This window comes from Lissotriton helveticus, chromosome 7, assembly GCF_964261635.1.
Source record: "Lissotriton helveticus chromosome 7, aLisHel1.1, whole genome shotgun sequence".
Classification (NCBI taxonomy): Eukaryota; Metazoa; Chordata; class Amphibia; order Caudata; family Salamandridae; genus Lissotriton; species Lissotriton helveticus.
In genome coordinates, this window is record NC_136068.1 from 665,882,691 (window position 1) to 665,909,003 (window position 26,313).

Consider the following 26,313-nt stretch of genomic DNA (forward strand, 5'->3'; position numbering starts at 1 on the left):
ACACTCCAGTCTACGACACTCCAGTACACTCCAGTCTATGCCTCACCACTCTATGCCCCTCGAATCCACACCCCTCCACTCTAGGACCTTCCACTCCACGATCTTCCACACTATGACCCTTCACCTTATGACCCTCCACTCTACGACCCACTAGCCTGAAACATTACAGCACTTTACTTCCAGGGCCGGACTGGCTACTCAACGTTTTTTGGGGGGGTAGCAGGGTGGGGCCCAGGTTCACTGTGGAAGGGCTTATTTTGTTGCTGGAGAGCTGCTGGTGCTTCTAAATAATCAATGCAAAACAAATAGCTTTAATGCGTACTTTTTAAAATATTTGTTTTGCATTATTTATTAGGGAAAGCCCAGTAGCCAGTCCGGCCCGTTTTGCTTCACTGTAGGCCATTCTATGCCACTTCACCCTAGGCCACTCTATGCCACCTCACTGTCTCCCACTCCACTCTATCCCACTCCGCTCTATCCCACTCCACTCTATTCCACTCAACACTACCACACTTGACTCTACGACACTCTACTCCAGTTCACTCCAGTCCACTTCATAACCATCCACACCACTGTACTCCCCTTCACTCTACCACCCTCTACTGCACTCTACTTTACTCTGTGACACTCTACTCCACTCTATACCACTATATAACACTTTACTTCCCGTCAGCATGCCACTTTACTGCACTCTATGCCACCCCAATCTACTCAACAACACTAGTCCACTACTCCACTCCATGGCACTCTATGGCTCTCCACTCTACGACACTGTGCTCCACTCAACACAACTCCTTTCTGCAACACGATATGCCACTCAATGACCCTATACTATATGCCCCTCAACTCGACACCTCTCCAAACTACACCACTCTACTCCACTCTGCTCCACAACACTCCCCTTTACTCTACTCCACGACCATCCACTCTACTCCACAACACTCCATTATACTCTAATACACTTGATTTTACTCCAAGACAATCAAATCTATGCCACTCCACTCTACAACACTGCACTCTATGACACTTCACAACACCCCACTCCACTCTATGACAGTCCATGACAAACTGCGCCACTCCACTCTAATACACTATGCTTTACTGTACTCCACTACAATCTAAGACACGCTACTCCATGCCACTCTTCTCTACGCCACTAACTTATGGTCTAGCTGGAGGTTTTGCTATGCTGAATAGCAGCCATGCTGGTGTACAACATGGCTAAAACACATTAGCAAAGTCAATAGCTCTTAAATAGGAGAGACCTATCTGCTTTACCGACACTTGTTAATATTTTGTTGTTGCTCCAGCCCTGCAGGAGACACCAGGCCTTACCAGGACAGTTTACAGACATGATAAACAGACTAAGGAGCAGGAGCTTGCTCCATCATCTGCATGCTACTTTTATAGACATATTGATAATATCATTATAGCCAGGGCCACAGTAAACATACTATGCATCATGTGCCTGCTCCATTGTTTATAATGACAATGTAACGCCTAGCTCACACGCACTTTATAAGGAGATGACACCAAAAAATTAATTTTCCTCTGTAATCATTTAGTACATCTCCATGGTCAATTTGCTATATAAGGATTAATCCGCAGATTAATTGTTAATTCACTTGCTACTACCTTAGGATATTAACCATATGTATCACTTTTTCTCTTTCCCTTGAAACTTTCACTTATATTATCAAGGAGTCGTGATCACTTTCAACCTGCAAAGGACCCCAATAGTTTTCAAGAAGAACAGTGATCAGATTGCTGCCTTTCATATGACAAGTGACTTCAACTATAAGCTTATTATGGCCAAGGCTGTTCAGGTAGCTTTATTGGGTTCATGGTACTTACTGTTGCAACCTTGGTCCCTCTGCAATATGGCCTTTTACTTAATTTATCGATAATGGCATTGATGGGGCATTAGCCTATGTAGTTAAACTATACTCAAAGAGGCATTTTGTGGAGATTCATGGATTAAAATTGCCTGTGGTACCAGCTCACCAATTGCAGTTCTTAAGTTCCTAACTAGACCCATGAATATTAAACAACTAGTTTGGAAACAGGCGTAGGCATACACATGTACTAACATACATTTCTCCTTACTGGGACATTGCAAGGCAGAGTTACTGCTTGATATTATTTGGACATCACTGTACTTCATGACACATTGAGTCCAAAACCTCAAATTACCACTTCATCTAAAGCACCACATAAAAAAAACACAGTACTTAGTTAAGTCTAATGGTAATTGCAATGGTCAGGGTGGGGTTAGATTTGGGATTATTAGTAGCGGCAGGTTAGAATAAGGCCTAAAGTGATCCAAAGGGATCATACATAACATAAGGTAGATTAGGCTTAGAGTTCAGAGTTTTGTAAGGTAAGGTTGAGCTACAGTGTGATGTGAGGATGTGCATAGCTTGGACAAAAAATAACAGGTAGATTTTGGTTAGTTAAGTGTACGCTAGAGTAAGCTTTTATGTTAATGGTTGTGAAAAGAGAACTACTATCTTTCGTTTTAGGATCAATTTAGTTATGAGTGATTTAATAGAATGAGATTCATATAGCCCATAGCTACTCCAAGGAGTGTACCAGCGATCTGCTCATGGACAGCTTTACAGGATTTCACAGAGCCTCTAAAGCCATGTTTTCAACCTTTTTCAGAACAGGGGATAGAGTTCAATGAGCGTAACTCAATGGGGAGCTTATTGCATGCTGAAGGACCCAGAAAAGAGGAGGCCCGCCCCCTGCGCTGGTGCAGCGAATCTCAGGAATCCTAGCCCGAAGGTTGATGGCTGATCGCAAGTTCCTAGTGTGGAAGTAAAAAATAATTCTTGCTCTTAGGTAGCCAGCATCTATGTAATGGAACCCTTTGTGGACTAGGAGCAACACTTTACACGGGATTCTCTTCCTTATTGGAAGCCAGATGAGAGTGCAAAGATAGGGCGACACATACATTCTCGTGGTAGGTTAAAAAGAATGTGGGCTCCCGTGTTCTGGCCAACCTTAAGTCTATTGATCAGATAGTTGGGAAGTCCCAGAGACAGGGAGTTTGCACAGTCCAGCCTTGAGGCTATAAGTGCTTGGATGTCCAATTTCCTAGCAGAGAATGAGAGGAAGTACAAAAACGTCTTTAGACTGCGCAACAGACAGAGGCATGCGCCTACCACAGAATTAATTTGTGGTTGTCAAATTTGACACCTGACTCTTCACTACTAACCCCTGGGAGCCTGGAAGGGGGTCGTATTCTGACCGGATATCTGCCAATTTGAGGGAGATTTTGACGGATGTATAGAATTTCAGGTTTTTTTTGCATTGTACTTTAGTTGATTGGCGGTCACCTTGTAAAATACAGATGATAGGCAGGATATAGTGCACTTGCCTGCAATCTCTTCTCCATTTTCACAGGAGAATAGCAGCTGTGTTTCATCAGCATAAGAGACCACGTTTAATGCCAAGGCTTTTGCCATCTGGGCTAGTGGCGTCAGATAAATGGTAAACAGTGTGGGGCTCAAGTTGGGGCCCTCAGGCACCCCTGCTGTAAGTTCCAAGGACTTAGAAGAGATATGACGGAACACATACCTCCTGCCCTCTGCCATTTAAACGGATGCAAGGCAGTCCTAGGCCTATCCTTCTGCCACAGTAGGCTGGAGACACGCAAAAGCCTGGAGTGGGGAACTGTGTCGAAGGTCACTGACAGATCTAGCATGGTCAGCACTGCCTTCCCCCCAGCATCCAGGGTACATCTGATGTATTTGGTAGCCTCCATTAGCCTGGTCTCCATACTAAAATTGGTCTGAAGCCTGACTGGCTATAATGAAGCAAGTTATTGTCTTTCAAATACTGGGAAAGCTGCTGACTAACTAACTTTTCTAGCACTTTTCACAGAGCTGCCAGTATATTGGCCGATAGTTAAACTGCTCTCTGGGGTCAGCTGTGCTTTTTTTTAGAAGTATGGGAATTTCTCCCTGCTTCCAGGAAAGAAGTACTGATGCAGAGGACATCAACGCATTGAGCACTTTGTTAACCAGTGGATGTAGTAGACCATAGCGCTAACAAGTTACGAGGGCAAGAATCTGTTGGAGGCCATGATTGATGGCTATGTGTGGTTGCCATTTTTCCCTCCAAGGGAATGTAGTGGAAACTTGGGAGTGTGAACTCCATTACAGTGACCGTATTCACATGCACTGGGTCAATCAAGCCCTCTCCTGACAAAGTGCAGGAGGTAAGACACGCTTGAATGAGTGAAATTTTATTTTGAAAATAGGAGGTCTGCTGTTCACACCATCCAACTGATGGTTGCTGGACTCTGACAGAAGCATTCGTGGATATAAAGCTTTTTACCACTTTAAAAAAAGACCTTGATTTATTTTCTGTTACCTATATATTTTCTTAAAAATCGTTTCTTAGCTCCTTTGACCACGGCTGTTCAACTGTATCATACTTTTTTAGAGATGCCTTGTATAAGAATTTGTCATTGGCTCTAGAGTCTGTCTGCCATTGTCTTTCATGAGTCTTACAACATTTCTTCTCTCTCCTGAGAATGTCTGTAAACCAGGGACTTAAAGTCTTAATTCAGCAGGGCGCATGTCAAGAGATACGCGCCAGCTTATTGGTCGTAGTTCGAATCCAGCTGTCTAGCAAGTTGGCATTTTCCTCGACTGATCCTGAGAGAGAGGGGGCGCTCTCTTCCAGAGAGCGAATGATCTCCAACTGCTGGACTCTATGGCAAGCTCTTGACACATATGGAACTCTGGCCATCGGATTTTGAGCTTTCAATAAGACAGACCAGCTTTATGTAATCAAATAGTGATGCGTCCAGAGTTGAGGGGCGGGTTCACAAGTCTGCAGTATGAAATTGGAAAACATTTGGTTCAGCACATAACCTGCTTTATATGTGGGACTAAACACATATTGGCTAAGATGAAAGTTCAAGAGATATCACAGGGTCTATTAGTGCCACCACCTTGTTACCTCCTGCTTGACCATTTGAAAACTAATGCCACCCAGTAGAATGAAGTGTGTGTATCTAAGGGCCGGGTGCGCTAGAGTATTGCCCTGGGAGTTAAGAAAGGGTCCGGCAGGGCCAGGGGTTTGTAGATTAATACCCTTCAATAGATTTCCAAGGGGATAGGGAGAGACAGAAGTCCAGCACTTCTGATCCTCCTATGTCTCCAATAGGGATCATCATGCGGTTATATTTTCCCTTCTATACTAAGGCTACCCCTCATCCCCTTTCTGCTGAGGCGGTCCCTGTTGAGTATTTTGTAGCTTTTAGGTATAGCTGTCCCAATAGATGGGTTAGAAGCCTCAGACAACAAGCTTTCAGTAATTAACAGCATTTCTGGGTGTTCCTCACTGAGAAAATCAAAAATGTCAGTAGCACGTTTCTGCAGTGAACGAAGAGTAATCAAGGATGCTGAGAACTTTACGTTATTTTTACTAACTTGAGGGACGAGGGTGATCTCCTTGCTCTGAGGGGAAAGATTCGCTTGGAAGCCACGTTGAGTACAGGAATGGCTGTCCTTCAGTATGAGTGACAGGATTAGTGAAGTGCATTTTTGTGCGGGAGCTATACTACACAGTTGGTCCCTTGGGTAGCAAATATGCAGGATGCCTCCGGGTAGACTACTGACGGGGTGGCTGTAGCTGGCCACTGTTGGAATGCTGATGGCCACAGACGGGCTTGCCTGTTGTGGGCTTTCAGCTCATCCTCACAACGGCCCCAGCTTTAAGAATATGGCCTTCTTCACAGTTAAAAAGCACTGAAAAATTAGCAACTCTAGCTGTCACCGTGAGGGAAAAATTGATGTCCTCCCTATCAAAGAGTTTTTAGCTGCTCCTAACCACCCTGTACTTCGTTACTTAAAAGCCCTTAAGTTGTGCAAAGTAGTGCGAGTGTACAATCAAATTCAACACAGTTATTTAAAATCGGTTGTAAAAACAATAGTGATACTGTGCAAAACAAACCGAGAGCTGGAGCAAAATGATGCTGCTAGTGCTATGAACATGAGGGCTGAATGGTCGACTTCCTTAATAAAGAGTTTTTAGCTGCTCCAAACTACCCTCAACTTTGTTCCTTCAAGTAGTGTGTTGATTTAGTGGCTATATATATTCTAACATTATATACATTGTGTTGATATACAGTTGCTCCAATGTAGTGGTTGGTCTAGGAAGTGGACCTAGAAGCATCAACCTACAAAACGATGTTTGTCTAGTTTGCCCAGCCACAAATACAGTGGGCCTCATTTATGAAAAGTGAAGCCTTCTGCGTGAAAACAGCGATGCGTCACTTTTCACTGCGCCCTCCTTGCGACACCAGTCATGCGTCATATTTACAGTATGACGCATCATTGTGCAAGGAGTTACAGATACATCAGTATTTGTGACGTATCTGTATGGCGCAAAAGTGACGCATTGCTGGAGTGTGTCACAAAAGTGACGCAACTCCAGCAATGTATCCTTTCACATGGGGCAAGCCACCATGTGAAAGGGCCTGCGTCAGTCTTACACCTGCTGTGAGGCAGGCGTAAGAAATTGACGCATTTAAAAAAAAAAAAAAAACTGCTGGTATTGGATGTAGTGGTGCTGGTATTGGTGCTGGTGGTATTGGACTATATTGCTTCATTATTCCCATATTACCTTGAAAAAGTCTGAGTACAGATGAAACACATGCCAGCTAAATTGTGTGCTGCAAATCTTTAAGAAATTAATAAAAACACTACTACCTATCAGTTTTTTTCTTACCACCTCTAATACCACCAACACCAATACCACCACCACCAAAATCACCACCATCAACAATACCACCACCAATACCCCAACCAATACCACCACCAATACTGCCACCAATACCACCACTACCAATACCACCACCATCAATACCACTACCAATACCACCACCAGCAACACCACCAACACCACGATCAATATCACCACCAATAATATCACCACCAATACCAGCACCACCAACACCACCACCACTACATCCAAAACCACCACCACCACCAATACCACCACCAATACCACCACCAATACCAACACAATTAATACCATCACCAATAACAAAACAAATATCACCACCACCATCAAAACCACCACCACTCATACCACCAACACCAATTCAATACCACCACCACCAATACATCTGCCAATACAATACCACCACTACTAATACCACTACCCCAATATCATTACCACCACACCAAAACCACCATCATCAACAATACCACCACCAATACCCCCACCACCAATACCATCACCACCACCATTACCACCCCCAATACCACCAAAATCACCACCAATACCACTAAAATCACCACAAATATCACTGCCACCAATACAATCACTACCACCACCAATACATCCACCAATACCACAACCACCAATGCAACCACCAATACCACCCCTACTTATACCACCACCACCACCAGTACCAACACCAACACCAATGCGACCACCACCAATACCAGTATCACCAATGCCACTACCACCACCAATATCAACACCAAAACTAACACCAACATTACCACCACCAATACCAACACCACCAATATCACCACCAATACCAACACCACCACTAATTCCACCACCAATACCACCACCACCACCAATACCACCACCACCACTACCAATATCAGCACCAATACCACCACCACCACCATTATCACCCCACCACTAGTACCACCTACACCACCAAAACCACCACCACTCTACCACCAGCACTCAATACCACTACCACCACCACCACCAATACCACCACCAATACCGCAACCAATACCACCACCAATGCCACCATCAATACCACCACCTCCACCACCATCAATACCACTACCAATACCACCACCAACAACACCACCAACACCACGATCAATATCACCACCAATAATATCACCACCAATACCAGCACCACCAACACCACCACCACCACCACTACATCCAATACCACCACCACCACCAAAACCACCACCAATACCAACACAATTAATACCACCACCAATACTAAAACAAATATCACCACCACCAGCAATACCACCACCACTCATACCACCAACACCAATTCAATACCATCACCACCAATACCTCTGCCAATACCAATACCACCACTACAAATACCACTACCCCAATACCATTACCACCACTGCCAAAACCACCATCATCAACAATACCATCACCAATACCCCCACCACCAATACCATCACCACCACCATTACCACCCCCAATACCACCACCAATACCACCACCACCAATACCACCAAAATCACCACAAATATCACTGCCACCAATAGCATCACTACCACCACCAGTACATCCACCAATAACACAACCACCAATACAACCACCAATACCACCCCTACTTATACTACCACCACCAATACCAGTATCACCAACACCACTACCACCACCAATACCAACACCAAAACTACCACCAACACTACCACCACCAATACCAACACCACCAACAATACCACCACAACCAATACCATAAACACCAATACCAACACCACCCATACCACCACCAATACCACCTATACCACCACCAGTACCACCACCACTAATACCACCACTAATACCACCACCACCAATATCACCACCACCACCAATACTAATACCACCACCTCTAATACATGCACAAATACCAACAGTACCACCACCATCACCACCACCAATACCACCACTACCACTAATACCACCACCAATACCACCACCAATATCACCACCACCAATACCACCACCACCACAAATACCACCACCACCAATAACGCCACCAATACCACCAATACCGCCACCACCACCAATATCACTGCCACCAATACCAATACTACCACAACTACCACTGTCACCACCATACCACCGCCACCAATACCACCACCACCAATACCACAAATTCCACAACCATCAATACCACCACAAATACCACCCCACCAATATCACCACCACCTATACGACCACCACCAATACACGCACCTATACGACCACCACCACCAATACCACCACCACTACTAGTGCGACAACCACCAATAAAACTACCACCAATACGACTACCACCACCAATAGCACCACTATCAATACCACCAACATTTACTACCACCAACAATACCACCACAAACAATACCACCACCACCAATACAAACACCACCAACACCAATACCACAACAACCAATACCACCACCTATATTACCACCACCAACAATACCACCACCAATACCATCTTCACCACCACCCATACCACCACCACCAATTCAATCCCACCACCACCAATACCTCTGCCAATACCAATACCACCAATACCACTACCACCAATACCATTACCACCACCACCAATACCACCACCACCACGAATATCATCGCCACCAATACCACTACCAATACTACCACAACCATGACTGCCACCACCAGAACCAATATAACCATCACCAATACCAACAACAGCTATAACACTGCCAATACCACCTCCTATAACACTACCACCAATACCACCACCACCACTAATGCACCACAACCAATACCACTACCACCACCACCACCACTACCATCACCAATACCACCAACAATACCACCATCAATACCACCACCACCATCAATACCACCACCAATACCACTACAAACAATACCACCACCACCAATACCAACATCACCACCACCACCAATACTCCCACCAATACCACCACCACCACCAATACCACCACTAATACTCCCTTTACCACCACCACCAATACCACCCCATCCATACCACCACCACCAATCCATTACCACCACCAATACCACCACCACCAATGCCACTACCACCAATATCAATACCACTACCACCAATACCATCACCAATACCACCACAACCAATACCACCACCACCAATACCTACATCACCACCACCACCAATACTCCCACCAATACCACCACCACCACCAATACCACAACCAATACTCCCTTTACCATCACCACCAATACCACCACCACCACCAATCCATTACCACCACCACCAATTCCACTACCACCAATAGAATTACCACCACCACCAATACCACCACTAATACCACCACCACCAATACAAACACCACCAACACCAATTCCACAACGACCAATACCACAACAACCAATACCACCACCACCAACAATACCTCCACCAATACCATCTTCACCACCACCCATACCACCACCACCAATCAAATCCCACCAATATCAATACCTCTGCCAATACCAATACCACCACCACCAATACCATTACAACCATCACCAATACCACCACCACCACGAATATCACTGCCACCAATGCCACTACCAATAATACCACAACCATGACTGCCACCACCAGTACCAATACCACCATCGCCAATACCAACACCTATACCACCACCAATACTGCCTCCTATAACACCACCACCAATACCACCACCACCACTAATGCAACCCCAACCAATACCACTACCACCAATACCACTACCAACACTAATACCACCACCACCAATACCACCAACAATACCACCATCAATACCACCACCACCACCAATACCACCAACAATACCACCACAAACAATACCACCAATACCAACATCACCACCACCACCAATACTCCCACCAATACCACCACCACCACCACCACCAATACTCCCTTTACCACCACCACCACCAATACCACCACCACCCCTACCACCACCACCAATCCATTACCACCACCTTCAATACCAATACCTTTGCGAATACCAATGCCACCAATGCCACTACCACCAATATCATTACCACCACACCAATACCACCACTAATACTACCACCACCAATACCACAACCACCACCAATAATGATAATAATAAGCAAGCTTATAAAGCCCATGGCTACACTCGCTAGTGTGTCCCCACGCTGCGGCCCAAATTCGTAAAAGGAGCAATAATATCAGACAGCTTAGAGGAAACCTATAGGTGGGGGAGCCATGTTTTTATTTTTTTCTGAAAGAGTGACTCAGATGGTTCCTTACAGAGAGAGAGAGAGAGAGAGGGAGGTAATTCCAGTGTTTAGTGACTAGGTAGCAGAAAGATCGTCCACCCATTCTCGCTCTTTTTATTACCCGAATCTTGACCCGTCCAGTCCCTGAAGATCTCTGGTGCCGGGTTGGAAAGTAGGGGGACAGTAGATTGTGAAGGTAGGTAGTCCCTTTCCCCTGCAGGATGTGGTGACAGATATACGAGGCTTTAAAAAGTATTGTCACCCTCAGTGGAAGCCAATGAAGTACAGATAGGGCATTCCTGGAGGAAGCTCTTCTGGGAAGCATCAGAACAAGGCAGGCCGCCATGTTCTGAATGCATTGTAGTCTCTGCAGACACTTGCTACTTGCTCCTACGTATAAAGCATTTCCGTAGTACAGATGGGAAGTTACTAACACATGGACTAGGGTTTTCCTGAGTGCCACAGGAAGCACATCTAGAGTGTTCCGTAGCCCTTTCAAGACTCCAAAACACTTCACGGCCACAATTCTAGTGTGATTCCCAAAGGAGAGCTTGGAGTCCAGCCACATCCCCAAGTTCTTAACCTGCTTGCTGGGGGAGGGGGTAGAGCCCAGAGTCTGTGGCCACCAATACCACCACCAATACCCCCACCACCAATACCACCACCAACAATGCCACCACAAATACCACCACTACCACCACCAATACCCCCAATAATACCACCACCAATACCACCACAAATATCACTGCGACCAATACCACCACGACCACCAATACTACCACCACCAATACCACCACTACCACCACCAATACCACCACCACCAATATCACCACCACCAATACCACTACCACCTATACCACCACCAATAACAACACCCCCACCAATGTGGCCACCAACAATACCACCAACAATACCACCACCACCAATACCACCACCAATATCACTACCACCACCAATGCCAAGACAACCAATACCACCACCACCAATACCAACACCACCAATACCATCACTACCACCAATGCCACCACCAATACCAATACCACCACCAATACCACCTCCACCAATACCACTACCAATACCACCACCACTAATACCACCACTAATACCACCACCACCAATACCACCACCACCAATACCACCACTAATACCACCACCACCAATACCACCTTCACCACCACCACCCATACCACCACCACCAATCCAATACCACCAACCCCTTTGCCAATACCAATACCACCACCAATACCACTACCACCAATACCATTACCACCACCAATATCCCTGACACCAATTCCACTATCAATACTACCACAACCATGAATGCCACCACCAATACCACCACAACCAATACTATCACCAATACCACTACCAGTACCAATAACACCATCATCAATACGACCACCACCTATACTACAACCAATGCCACTTCCTATAACACCACCACCAATACCACCACCACCAATACCATCACCGCCACTAATGCGACCACAAACAATACCACTACCACCCCCAATACCACCACCACCAATACACGAACACCACCACCACGAATACCAACACCACCATGAATACCACTACCAATACCCCCACCAATACCACCACCAATACCCTCTATACCACCACCACCAATACCACCACCACCCATACCACCACCACCAATCCAAAACCACCACCACCAATACCAATACCTCTGGGAATACCAATACCACTACCACCAATGCCACCACTAATACTACCGCCACCAATACCACAACCACCATCACCAATACCACCACCAATACCACCACTACCACCACCAACACCACCACTAATACCACCACCAATACCACCACAAATATCACTGCCAACAATAACCAATACTACCACCACCACCACTTCCATCACCAATGCCACCACCAATACCACCACCACCAATACCTCCATAACACCACCACCACCAATACCAACGCCACCACCAATGTGACCACCGCCAATACCACTACCACCGCCAATGCCACCCCCACCAATACCACCATCAATACCACCAACAATATCACCACAACCACCAATACCAACACCGCCAATACCACCACCAATACCATCACTACCACCAATGCCACCACCAGTACCAAAACCACCACCAATACCACCACTAATACCATCACTACCAATAGCACCACCACCAATACCACCACCACCAATACCACCACCACCAATACCACCACCACCACTAATACCACAACCACCACCCTAATACCTTCATGAATACCAACAGTACCAACACCAACAACAATAGCACCACCACCAATACCACCACCATCAATACCTACCACCACTAATTCCACCACCAATACCACCACTAATACCACCACCAATACAAGCAATACCACCACCACCAATATCACTGCCACCAATATCACTACCAATACTACCACAACCACCACTGCCACCACCAATACTACAACCACCAATAGCACAAATACCACCACCACCGATACCACCACCAATATCACCACCACCAATACCACCACCACCTATACCACCACCAATACCACCACCTATACCAAAACATCACCAGTGCCACCACCACCAATACCAAAACCACCACTAATGATACCACCACCACCAATACCATCTCCAATACCACCATGAATACCACAACTAATACCACCACTAATATCACCACCACCACCAGTACTAAAACACCACCACCAATACTAATACCACCACTAATACCACCACCACCACCAAATCCTCCACCAATACCACCGCCACCAATACTACCATCACCATGACCAATACCACCACCACCTAAACCGCCAATACCACCACCACTACTAATGTAACCACCACCAATACCACTAACACCAATAACACTAACAATACCACCAATACCATCACCAGTACCACCACCGCCACCAATACCACCAGCAATACCACCTCCACCAATATCACCACCACCAACACCACCACCATCAATTCCACCACCACCTATCTACCACACCACCAATACCACCACCACCAATACCAACACCACCACCAATACCACCACCACCAATACAACCACCAATACCACCACAATCAATACCACCACCACAAATACAATACCACCATCACCAATATTAATACCACCACCACCACCAGCAATACCTTCACCAGTACCACCATCAATACCACCACCACCTATACCACCACCTATCCACCAAACCACCAATACCACCACCACCAGTACCAACACCACCACCAATACCACCACCACCAATACAACCACCAATACCACCACCATGAATACCACCACCACCAATATTACCACCACCACCAATACCACCACCACAAGAACCACCAGCAATACAACCACCACCAATACCACCACCTCCACCAATACCACTACCACCAGTACCATCACAATGCTACCACCACTAATAACATACCACCACCACCAATACCACCACACCAATCTAATACCGCCACCACCAATCCCACTGGCAATACCAATATCACCACCAGTACCACCACCACCAATACCACCAATACCAACACCACCACTAATACCACAACCACCACCAATACCACCACCACTAATACCACCAATACTACCACCACCAATACCACCAACAATATCACCACCACCAATTCCAATACCACCACCACCAATACCACCAACAATACCACTACCACCACCAATACCACCACGAATACCACCACCACCAATACTACCAACAATTTAACCAATACCACCACCAATATCACCATCACCAATACCACCCCGGTACCACCAACACTACCACCACCAATACAACCACCACCAATACCACCACCGATACCACAACTACCAATATCACCAATACACCTCTACCAATGCCACTATCAATATTCACCACCACCACCACCAATATCACCACCACCAATTCCTCTGATAACACCACCACCAATACCACCACCACCAATTCCTCTGATAACACCACCACTAATACCACCACCACCAATACCGCCACCACCAACAAAATCATCCCCAATACCACCACCACTATCAATACCACCACCCCTACCACCACCAATACCACCAACAACACTACCACCAATCCCACCACCATAAGTATCACCACCAATACAACCACCACCAATACCACCACCAACACTACCACCAACAATAACACCACCACCTGTACCATAACCACCACCAATACTACCACCACCAATACCACCATCAATACCATCACAAAATACCATCACCACCACCACCTATCCAATCCCACCACCACCAATCCCACCAGCAATACCAGTACCACCACCAATACCAACGCCACCAATACCACCACCACCAATACCAACAATACCACCATTAATACCACCACCAATACCACCACCACCAATACCACCACCATCAATTGCAATACCACCACCACCAATACCACCAACAATACACCACAAACACCAATCCCCCACTAACAACACCATCACCGACATTACCACTACCACCAATACTACCACCATTACCAATGCTACCACCAATACCACCACCACCACCACTACCACCACCAATACCGCCACCACCAATGTTACCCCCACCACCACTAATACCACCACCACCAATACCACGAATGCCACCACCACCAATACTACCACTACCACTATCAATACTAACAAATACCAGCACCACAAATGCCACCACCACCATTACCAATACCAGCACCACCACCAAAACCACCACTACCAATACCAATACCCCCACCTCATCTCCTCTCGCTCACTAGTAAAAAAAAAATTAATAAAGTTTTATATAGCGCAAACATGATCCCGAAGGATATCAGAGAGCTTCACAATTGGAGGGAAAAGAAGGTAACAATTGCGGTACTGGCAACAAATAGGAATACCAAACAAAACAGTTACAAACAAAAGGGGTCAACAAAGAACATGACAATAATTATTACATATATGCACACACACACATATATAAAATACAGGACAATAAAATGGGTACCCCTATGATGCAATCCTAACTAGATGTACCTTAGTGTACCTAGCATGTGTGTAGGTGTTAAACCAAGAATCCCTCTAGGATAAAGTCAACCCCATTAGCTGAAGTGAGAGACTGTGGGACCCCGTCATGGTTTCGAGTTGGACACCCCGTAAGGCATGTTAGACCACTGCGAGCTGGAGTATCTGCATGCAGGAACCTCAGCGTCTCGCGTCAGTGTGTCAGCAGGGAGGTCCTGATCTCCTCTCTATGTCTCAGCAAGAAGTGATGTTTATATACCCAAATGTCTCCATCGGCGTTCTACCTTGCTGTGCCACTTGTTGGACTTAGGATGACATTGGGAATTCACTTTATACATAGTTATTATACAGGAGATGGTAGTCCTGCTGAGTTTCCAAGAATCCTCAGGCATAATGTATGAGGCTTTTTTCAGGGAATATCCTGCGTTCTGTGTGCAGTGCCATATCTAGGTAAAGGTCAGTCCCTAAGAACCATTATGTGTGTAATGTAGGGAAGAATATAGGTGAAAGGTTAGGATGTTACCCAAACCTATATTGGGGAACCTATATGGAATATAACACTATCTACTAACAGTCTTACTCAGACTGTCAACACAGTCGACCTGTCTGGGCGGTGCAGGACATGCATGATCTGCACAATGTATTGGGAGCCTACCTCGCATGATGACAGGATCGGTGGTTGGGGTCAGTGCAATTAGAAAGTCAAACAAAACATTACCTTCATTCAAAGTGTACCACATGTGTCTGTAGCCAGCACTAGCCATGTGTCTGAAGACAGAGTGTGGTTTTTAATTACACAAAATAATGCTTATGGCAAAAGTGTCAGTGAGACTGTGCCAGCCAAGTGTTAATGTACAAATGTTTTTTTTAGTGCTTAGTGCACGATAAGCTGCCTGCCTCTGAATGTTTTATGAGTCAGTATCATAGGCACAACAATACGACAATGAGTATGTGAAATTCCAAAATACTGTGCAACACCCGACCTTCCATGCAGAGGCACTGACAATCGTCGTCTTCTGGTAGGAGACCTGAACCTTATGGATGGAAGAAAATGACATATGCCCCGCTCTCTTTGTGTTTGAGGGAGGGCGATTCTGCGCCCCCCCACCTGACCAATAAAACATCATATGCCTACTTATGAGGGTGCAAGGGGGCCGAGGCACACCTGTCTGGGTCTGCCAAGGTCACCGAGCGCACAGTGACTGGACTCTGCTCGACCAGCAGTCTGACCCCTCTGCCTTAGCCCAGAGACCCTCTGCCTGAAGCTGCTCACCAGCAGCAAGACTGAGGCCAGTACGCTGTGGACCGGACTTATGCATGATTTGCAGAGACTTAGAAGTGTCCTGAGCTCCAAGACAGTGAGAGACAGTCTCCGATAGTGCCCCTGCCTACCGTACGGTGGACGCCTAAGCAGCATAGTAAACCACTACTAGTAAATAGGGTTGCCACCTTTTCCAAAGAAATACCTGCCATTTGTTCACCTGGAAGATTTGAAAAGGGTCAAAGTAAGATGATATACAATGATATAAAAAATATCTTTATAAAATGTATTCATTTTTATAAATCACCTTTCTGTCTACAAGGTCATTCTTCTTCTTGTTTTTACAGATTAAGGTATGTACAAATAAGGGGAAAATGCATGTTTGCATAGACAATAAAATACTCTTCATGCCAATAAAAAGCAACCAGGTGTGACCCTACTGGTATGTGGTCAGTTCAGGAGGACATACCTGTGAACTGCTGCAGTTAATAAAGGCTATGATCCACCGAGGCCAGTCCAGCCGTGGTCAGACACAGGTGCATATTACTGGGAGGAGAGTTAAGGTGCAGATTGAGAAGAATATGTTACAGCAGTTGAGCCAGGTCTGGTTGTCACTTATTATTATGAAGGCCTTAAGCTAATTATGAGGTGACATTTGTGTACGAAGGTGTCTTTGAGGGTCACATGGTATGGGAGGGCAGTATACCAATAGCAGCCGGCACGGCTCGCCAGTGGGTGGGGCTGGAGCGTGTGTGGGGGGGGAGAGCACGGGGTGCATTGAAAAAAATAAAAAATAACAACACTTACCTTGCCTCCGGGTCCTGTGTCTTCTCTCCTGCTCACCCGTGTCCGACTCCAGGTCAGAACAGGAAGCATGTAGCCAGGCTCCCACCCCTTAGCCAATACCAACGCTTCAATGCAGCATTGCGATTGGCCTGAGCACCGTGACACGGCGCTCAGCCATGGGCTGTAGGGGTGGGCATGTTCTCCATGCAGGCTGTAATGCAGCCTGCATGGAGAAAGGGGAAAGGGGAAAGTGAGCATGGCTGTTTTCGGCAGCTCGGGAGGGCTGACCAAACAGTCATTGCGCAAAGGAGTGTTCTACCTATCCTCCCTTGCAGCTCCGCCCCACCCCCACACTCACTGCCACAGCAGGAAATTTAAATAAAATTATAATAACATTCTGTTATTAGCATTTTATTTTTTCCTTTCTTTTGCTGTTTCCTGGCAGTGGGGCGACACTCCTCTGCCTTAGCGGAGGAGTCGCCACTGGAGGATACACTGTTTGTGCGGGTTCGTTCTTGGGCTTCTCAGCACAGTTTGATCAGTTCATGTAGAGGGAGGATGAGGCACGTGGTTCTGCTTAAGTCCACCCATGGGAGACCTATCCAGTTTTTGTAGGCAGTGAGGCTCATTCGCAGGCAGTACGGCTTCTCACATCCTGTTTGGTACAGTCGAATCCCACAGTGCCCTTCCATTTCTGGTGCTTTGCAGTACTTTTGAGATCTTAGAGTTTCTCATAGCTCAAAATGGGTGTCATTTCTGATATTTATATGTTGCTGTCGTCATTCAAGACATTGTCCCTCATAGTTGTTGAAATGTCACTCGTAAAAAATGGCAACTTGCATTTATTGAACCCTTCTATCACCCTTTACTGTGGCTTCCAAGGCACAAATCAACAGAGTACTTGTGGGACTGCGGCTATTGGGTTCAAGGCAGCATTAAGCTGTCCTGGCTCCTCCGCTGTCATCCAACCACCTGGGTTCTATGACTCTAGTTTTGGTTTCTAGTCCGGCCTCGCGCACCAAGTAAAACAATATGTAAATAAATGCAGCTATGGCCAATGGTAGGTGTAACTGCAGGGCAGTGACGTAGGGAGGGGGTTGTAATGTATGGCTTACGGACTTTAAAAGGTAAGTAAACATATAAATAAATAAAACAAATTTTGTTGCGCGCACTGCATCGCATTTGGTGATGCAGTGCACACAACGAAATTCGTTTTATTTATTTATATGTTTACTTACCTGTTAAAGTCCGTAATCCATACATACCAACCCCCCACCCTGCCCCTCCCCCTCCCTACGTCACCGCCCTGCAGTTACACCTACCACCGGCTGTGGCTAAATAAATGATTTCCAGACTTGCTGTAGATGAGCGCCCTAATCTGACGGACGATCACACAGCATGACGGGCCGAGGGACAAGTAAGGTGCTACTCACAGACACAACACGCGCACTCTGCAGTCCCGAGGAGGGACTCACGAAGAAGCGCCTTAGAAATGCTGCTTTTGTTTCGTCTTCGACATATTGCAAGACGTAGATTAGGTTTTCTTGTCTCGACCAAGACCTGCGTGTCCCGCTCCCTGTCATTTCCTCTTCGATCACTCCGGAGACGAGCGTGCTTTGCTCAATTCATATAGGATGGAGTTTTACTTGGGAAAACATAGCTTCATGGATATTAATACACAAAAATCAAAGTAAAGCATCAAGCATGCCTGAATTCGCTTCTCATGAGCTTCATTTTCATTTAATACCACCTCAGACTTTGTAAAACTCAAATGAACTTCTTCCCACGTTGTTTTAAGATAAGTTAGTGTTGCGTCCAGTTCGATACAACAGAACAGTGCCTTCTAACTCTCGCATGACCGCGGAGCTCAGCTTTCCGTCACCAGGGTCGCTCCAGCAGCATCAGTGACCACACACAGGGCAGGTGTGCTGTCTCGGGCTATTCATCATTGCCTCCCCTTGCCGCCTGTACTATCGTAAGACACGGTCTAGTGTCTCAGCATGATGTCAGCACACTTAACATCCACCCACCAGGGGTCATTGGTCAGATGACCCTGGCCAATAAAAGGGACTGAGTGCACGTGCTCAGGGCCCATTACCCATCCCCAGCCACTGTGTCCGTGTCTGATTGTATGTCTGCAGAATGATGGCCTAGCGCCCCCACCCCAATCACTACAATGGCGACGAGGCGGAGCTGTGCCCTGCGTGCCACAGCTACATGAGAAAAATCGTGGGGGAATAGGAGAGAGCTCAGGGCGATGTTGCCCCCCCTTCCCCGCAGGATAGGCGCCAGCCCTGCCGTGAGGCCCGCGGGGCATGTGCCTTGCCCTGGGCCTGGATGCCCGTGAAGAGGAGACCGGGAGCCTACCCCACACCTCTCACGCCAAGCAGAAGAAGCGAACCGGCCAGAGCCCACCTGCACCGGCCGCAATTGTGCCCAGAAAGAAGTGACCGACCGGAGCCCACCCGAGTCGGCCGCAGCAGCGTGGCCCCCATTGGAGTGGAGTGCTGGCCGGGCGGAACCCACCCGCCACGGCCACAGCTGAAGACGAGGCTCGTTGGGCCGCAGGTGAGCCCAAGCGCTGAGAGGAGATCGGGGGGGCGCGCGTGCCTGCAGCCACCCCAACCCCAGTACTGTAAGAGAAGCGGAGCCCAGCCGCATAGTCAGGACGCTTGGCCGCGCGTGATGCGGCCTAAAATGAACATAAAGTGAAGCAGGACCAGCGGAGCCCACCCGCGGCCTGCCTGAGGCGTCCCCTGCCCCCGCCACGTGTGTGAGTGGAGGCGGAGGGGTGAATGGTCTCCAGGGGAAGCGCCTGCAGCGTGTGAAGAGCTGCCGGGCACCGAGGGACTAAGCGGAGCCCACCCTCGACTAACACAAGTGCCCCAAACGTCTAAGCACACACCAACACCCCCCTGCGCAGCCCGTGAATAGGGGCGGGAACGATCCAACAACAAGAGAATCACGGGGGTGAAGCGGAAACCTCCCCTGGTGCCTTACTGCTTGCGGCTGCAGACGACTGAGGTGAGAAACGCCATCGGGAGAATGGTGGTGGAAAGAGTGACGGCTCCACAGTGAGAGCTCACCCCCGCATAGCTGCAAACAGCCCCCGGCAGCGCCGACCCTCCCCCGCCCGCGCAGTGTGTGAAGAGCTGCCGGGCATCCCGAGAACCAAGCAGAACTCTCCACATGTGTGCCCCCAAGGTGAATAGGCAACTCACCGCAAAAGAGAGGAAGTCCTGCCGCAGAGCGCCATCCAGGGAAATGCCGGCTCACTGAGTGACAGAGGCGAGGCCATGAGGAGCCCAGGAGCGAGCCTGAGGCAGTACAGTGCCGGAGTTGTCTAAGAGACACTGCCACCCAGTGGCCAGAGGGTGAAATTGCGCCCAGCAAAAGGACTATACTGTGCAATGGCAGTAATATGGGAGAAACACACAGGGACACCATGTACGTGCGACCAGAGGATACCCTCACACAAAGGCTGAAGGACAGCACATTGCGTAGAGCAAGGGATGCGCACAGCAACCCAGAAGCAGTGAAACTGCCACCATCCCATAGGAAGCAAAACTTTAGGAAGACGCGCCAGAAGCGCAGAAACGCCACGCAGTAACAAGGAAGCCCGACCAAGGACGCAGCACTGCGAAGAGGAAAACGCAAGGAGTGAAGGAACTCCACGCTCAAGGAGGATGAGGGAGCAGTAACACAGACCACTGGACGCACTAAGCCACACGGAGACCTACCAACGAAGGCAGAGCGGTACCTGATGGCCACAGGTTGTCTTTGCACCGCAGGAGGAGAAAGGAACACCACCACAGGAAGACACAGAGGTCCCAAGACTCCCCACCAGGCAAGTGCGACACCGGGAGGAAACGCGACAACCGCCGACACTGCTCCAGAGTCCCAGAAAAAATGCAGGCACACCCCGTGAGGTAACGGGAGCAACCTGAACACGAAGAAGCTCGGAGTGGTGACGTAACCCTCCGCACCTAACGAATCACAGGAACAAAGTGGACAAAAGCGCGCCAACGCTAAAAGCACCGGAACGGAACGAAGAGCGACCACACCGAAGACAGCAAAGCGTGAGGACTCACGCAGAAGACCACCCCGATGGTCGCCCCACGAAGCCGACCCCTCAGACTGTCGCACGAAGAACCCGGATGGTCACACACGTGAGGCACCCAAGAAGCCGGCCAGCCAGATGGCCGCACCAAAAGCCGACCCACCGCGGGTCGCAAAAGGAGGTGACCGAAGCAAGGGTCAACAAACCCTAACACAGCAAGTATCCCGCAAGAGGACAGAAGATAGCCTGCCAGCATCGGCAGAGTGGACCGGCAAGAGGTCCAAGAAGTTCGAACACCAAGACACAGTCCACGATCAGCGACTAGCGAACTTCAACAACCACAGTGCAACATTCCAAGTTTAAGAGAAGATCGCAAGGACCGGTCCAGTCACAGACTAGAAGAAGACAGTGTCCGTGAACCAGGACAAGACCAGAGGGAAGCAGGCGGAGTTCACGCTGCCTGGAGAAGTCTGGTTAGGGAGATGAAGACAGCAAGAGGACCAGACCGCGTTGCGAAAAGGAGGATAGAGAAGAAGTGGCCCGACGCCACAAAAGGAAAAGGAGAAAATGTCTGAGTGGCACGTTTACCACCACAGAAGAGAAGAAAGGAGAAGAGGTCTGAGTGGCACGTCTGCCACCACCGAAGAAGAAAGGAGAAGAGGTCTGAGTGGCACGTCTACCACCACCAAAGAGAAGGAAAGGATAAGAGGTCCGAGCAGCACGACGACAGGAAGACAAGAGAATGGAGTAGAGCAAAGAGGAGTGTGGACCAAGACACTACGACAGACAAGAAGGGGAAACACCGAGGAGAACGTGAGAGGTGCACAACAGTCCACACACACGACCGGGACACACGTAACATCACTGGAAGAAAGCATCCACGTGCGATCCCGACAATCATCCAGGAATGACGGAAGCAAGCAGGCCGGTGCGTTGGCAACACCCACCTCTGGGATGGAACGGACACAAGGGCCGCGGAAATCCAGGGGCAGAGGCCTCAGGGACACCGGTGGCAGCGGATCCCCAACGAGAGACGGACTGTTGACGCTCGCGCTGAAGATCCTGGAAGACCGAAGGTCGCACACGACGGAACCAGTGCCAACAACACCCTTTCAGGTGGAACTTCGGACACGGAGAGAGGACCCGTAGCGACATCCTTCAACACGTTGGAGCAGCAAGGCGGCATGTCCTCCGGTCCAGTGGGAGCCTGGCACAAAAGGGCCTCTGGGTCGTCCAGTGAGAGGGGACACCCACGAGAGAGGGGTATCCATGAGAGGGATAACCTGCAGCTGATGATCCCATCAGGAATAGACACCAGCTTAAATCAAGCACTTTGACCAGGACGGTCCAGGGTCCAGCGGAAAGCAACACACGTGGGACCGGCTAAGGACACTTCTACACATTCGCAGGAAGTGAAACAGAGTGAGAGAGACTGTACAGTCCACCCACAAGCTGCAAGTCTGTCAAGTCAAGAAGAGACACCATTGCCAGTATTTGACGTGACCAGCAGTGGAGAAGACTACGTGGGAGTCGTCGTGATTGAGTTATGGGTTTTGTGTGAACTATATTCTTTCCCACATGTTGGACTTTAGTTAGTTTAATTTTCTTAACTAAGGTTGGGAGAGATGTACTATCGTAAGACACGGTCTAGTGTCTCAGCATGATGTCAGCACACTTAACACCTACCCACCACCAGGCGTCATTGGTCAGATGACCCTGGCCAATAAAAGGGACTGAGTGCACGTGCTCAGGGCCCATTACCCATCCCCAGCCACTGTGTCCGGGTCTGATTGTATGTCTGCAGAATGAGGGCCTTGCGCCCCCACCCCAATCACTACACCGCCGACCCCGGCAGTCTGTGTGATGGGGTCAAGGTGTATGTGCAGAGAGCTTCCGAGGGACACTCAGTCACGAAATCTGCGGGTCCCTTAAAAATATCCGTGGTCCCCACTCTCACCACCGCTGCTTACTTAGAATACCTCTGTGGTCCAGTCTTCCTCCTAGTCACTTCTGCAAGTCCAATGGACCCTAGCAGACATGGCCCGAGCCGCCGTATTATCCCACAGTGCGGGCAGAGACATGATCCTCTGTAATTGTATGATGGCGCCCTCCTGCAGACTGTGGCGAGGGGCCTCTGACAATAGTGTGTCTTACAGAATTATTAGGCTTTAGCTTGAATAGGGACAGCATCCCTTTGGACACATACTTGCAGTGTCACTGACCGCGAAACCCTTTCTTGGTGTGGGGTGGAGTTGATGTGCAGTGTTTACGGGGGTGGGGTTGCTTGCTGGGAGAGCCCCTCTGAAACAGCACTGGAGTCCCCCACCACCTCCTCCCCAGCGCAGAAAGATAGTGGCCGGGCGCGAGGAGGAGGAGCGCGGACTTCATTGACTGTCCCTGGATGCAGGGAGCGCAGATGGAGCTGGACACACTCGGGGCTGGACACACTCAGAGCTGGACACCTGCGCTCAGAGAGGACACGATCGCCCTGCCAGCCTGCGCTGCGAGCATCTGAAGAGCGGCTGAAACGTTGTGCGATCTGACACCAAGACCATCCCTCCTTCCCTCAATGCCTGCCTTAAAGCACAGCCCGCCTTGCACCAGGAGGTGAAGCAGGGCCCTACTACAGCTGGTGTGTTCTTTACTAGGCCAAAGATAGCAATGACATTACGCAATGCCACACTGCACACTCAAATCACGGAGAGGGCAGGAAATAACCCCCTCCCTCTCTTCCTCCTGAGCCATGACAGTGTAATTACAGAGCGAAAGGTGTTGGAGTGCTTTGTTCATGTTTTTAGCTCAGATCATATGTAACTCTCACTTCACACTTTGTGTCTGTGTACTATACAACACTTACACATCTTCTTTACTGCTATATTTATCACTACTTTGAAGAGCTCGCAGGCCGGTCTCTTCCTCTGAAATTTATAATCTAACAAGCGGTCGAGAGGATGCCCTTTATTGCAATGCTAAAGGTCTCGCATTTGTGAGAGTTCAAGCTATTAGTATTGTAAATGACAACGCCTTCTATTTATGTTTTAAAACCCAAAACATAAATAAAAGACATTGTCATTTACAATGCTAATAGCTCAAACGTATGTGAATGCAATACCTATTGCATTGCAAATGCTTGTTCTTGGTAGGTAACAGTTTGCGACCCCTTCAATGTAGTTGCTGCAATAGTTTAATAAAGTATATTTCTTATGAAACGCAGTGATCGCATAGAAGTAGTCAGTTCTAATTCATTAGGCATCTATCAGTAGTAATTATGATCCATGGGGCTTGCATAAATGCATTTGCTTTTAAAAGCACATGGTGTTTAAAATTGGGAGGAAAAATGGGATACTAATGGATATATATTGTGGTGAACCATAAGACGGGGCTGAAAGATTTATTATAAAAGATTACAACAGGCAGAAGGGGCGAGTGGATAGATTCATGAAATATTTTGGATTTCTTTGTAGCATAAAGTACCCCCACCATGAAGAGAATGAATTTACATACCAAGACCCCTTAGGTTCTTTTTGATACATGTTCTCTGACATTCTGCAATGTGACATCTTGGAATGACTCTGATTTTATGACAGTGTAGCTTTCTAAGCATTGAGGGAATGAAGCTCTATGGAAAGCAACTTCATGTAATTTTTGTAGATGAAAGTATATCTATTGGAAGATGACATAATTGATCAATCTCAGTGATAATCGTGTGCTTCAGATATAGGGGGCTAGCTTCATGAAATTCAATAAATAAGACGGGGGTTGGAAGATGGTGGAGAGTGGGGACATATTCGCATAATTTTTCTCTATAGAACAGAATGAAGATGCATCTATATTTCTCTTTTGTTCATTCATTATTTCAGAACGGAATACCCGCAATCAAATCTCTCCTGGCTGTTGTATTCAAGTACGTTGGTTGCCCTACATTGGTAAGTCCTCCAAATCACTGTGTACCACTGTGAAACTATATAGAAAGAAATGTGTTAATATTGTTTGACTTCCTCATAGAGCACTACTATTAATTTAAGTGTATCATGTTGAGAAATCAAATTGTCAGTAATCTTTGGCCGATTGGCTATCCTTTAAGACACTCTTCCATCTGTCACAAAGATTATTCCTGGCCATTTAAGACTTTTGTTCAAACATTAGAGCTGCCTAGAACTTCACGTTAATTCACCACATTGCAGTGATATTGAACGTCTTGCAATGACCATAGTGACAGATAGTCCGATCTAGAGTAACATTTAACAATCTGGAATAAATTAGCATGCCGAGTTTAATGGCGGCCACTATT

General features: G+C 47.6%; 1 protein-coding gene across 1 annotated transcript in view; it reads left to right on the plus strand.

Annotated features, from left to right (window-relative positions):
- LOC144769218 (uncharacterized) overlaps positions 1 to 26,313 on the plus strand; it is a 228,048-nt gene that overhangs the window by 116,837 nt on the left and 84,898 nt on the right. The window contains exon 7 of the mRNA XM_078653258.1: positions 25,883 to 25,948. Coding sequence (XP_078509384.1) covers positions 25,883 to 25,948 — 66 coding nt within the window. The remainder of the gene's footprint in view (positions 1 to 25,882; positions 25,949 to 26,313) is intronic.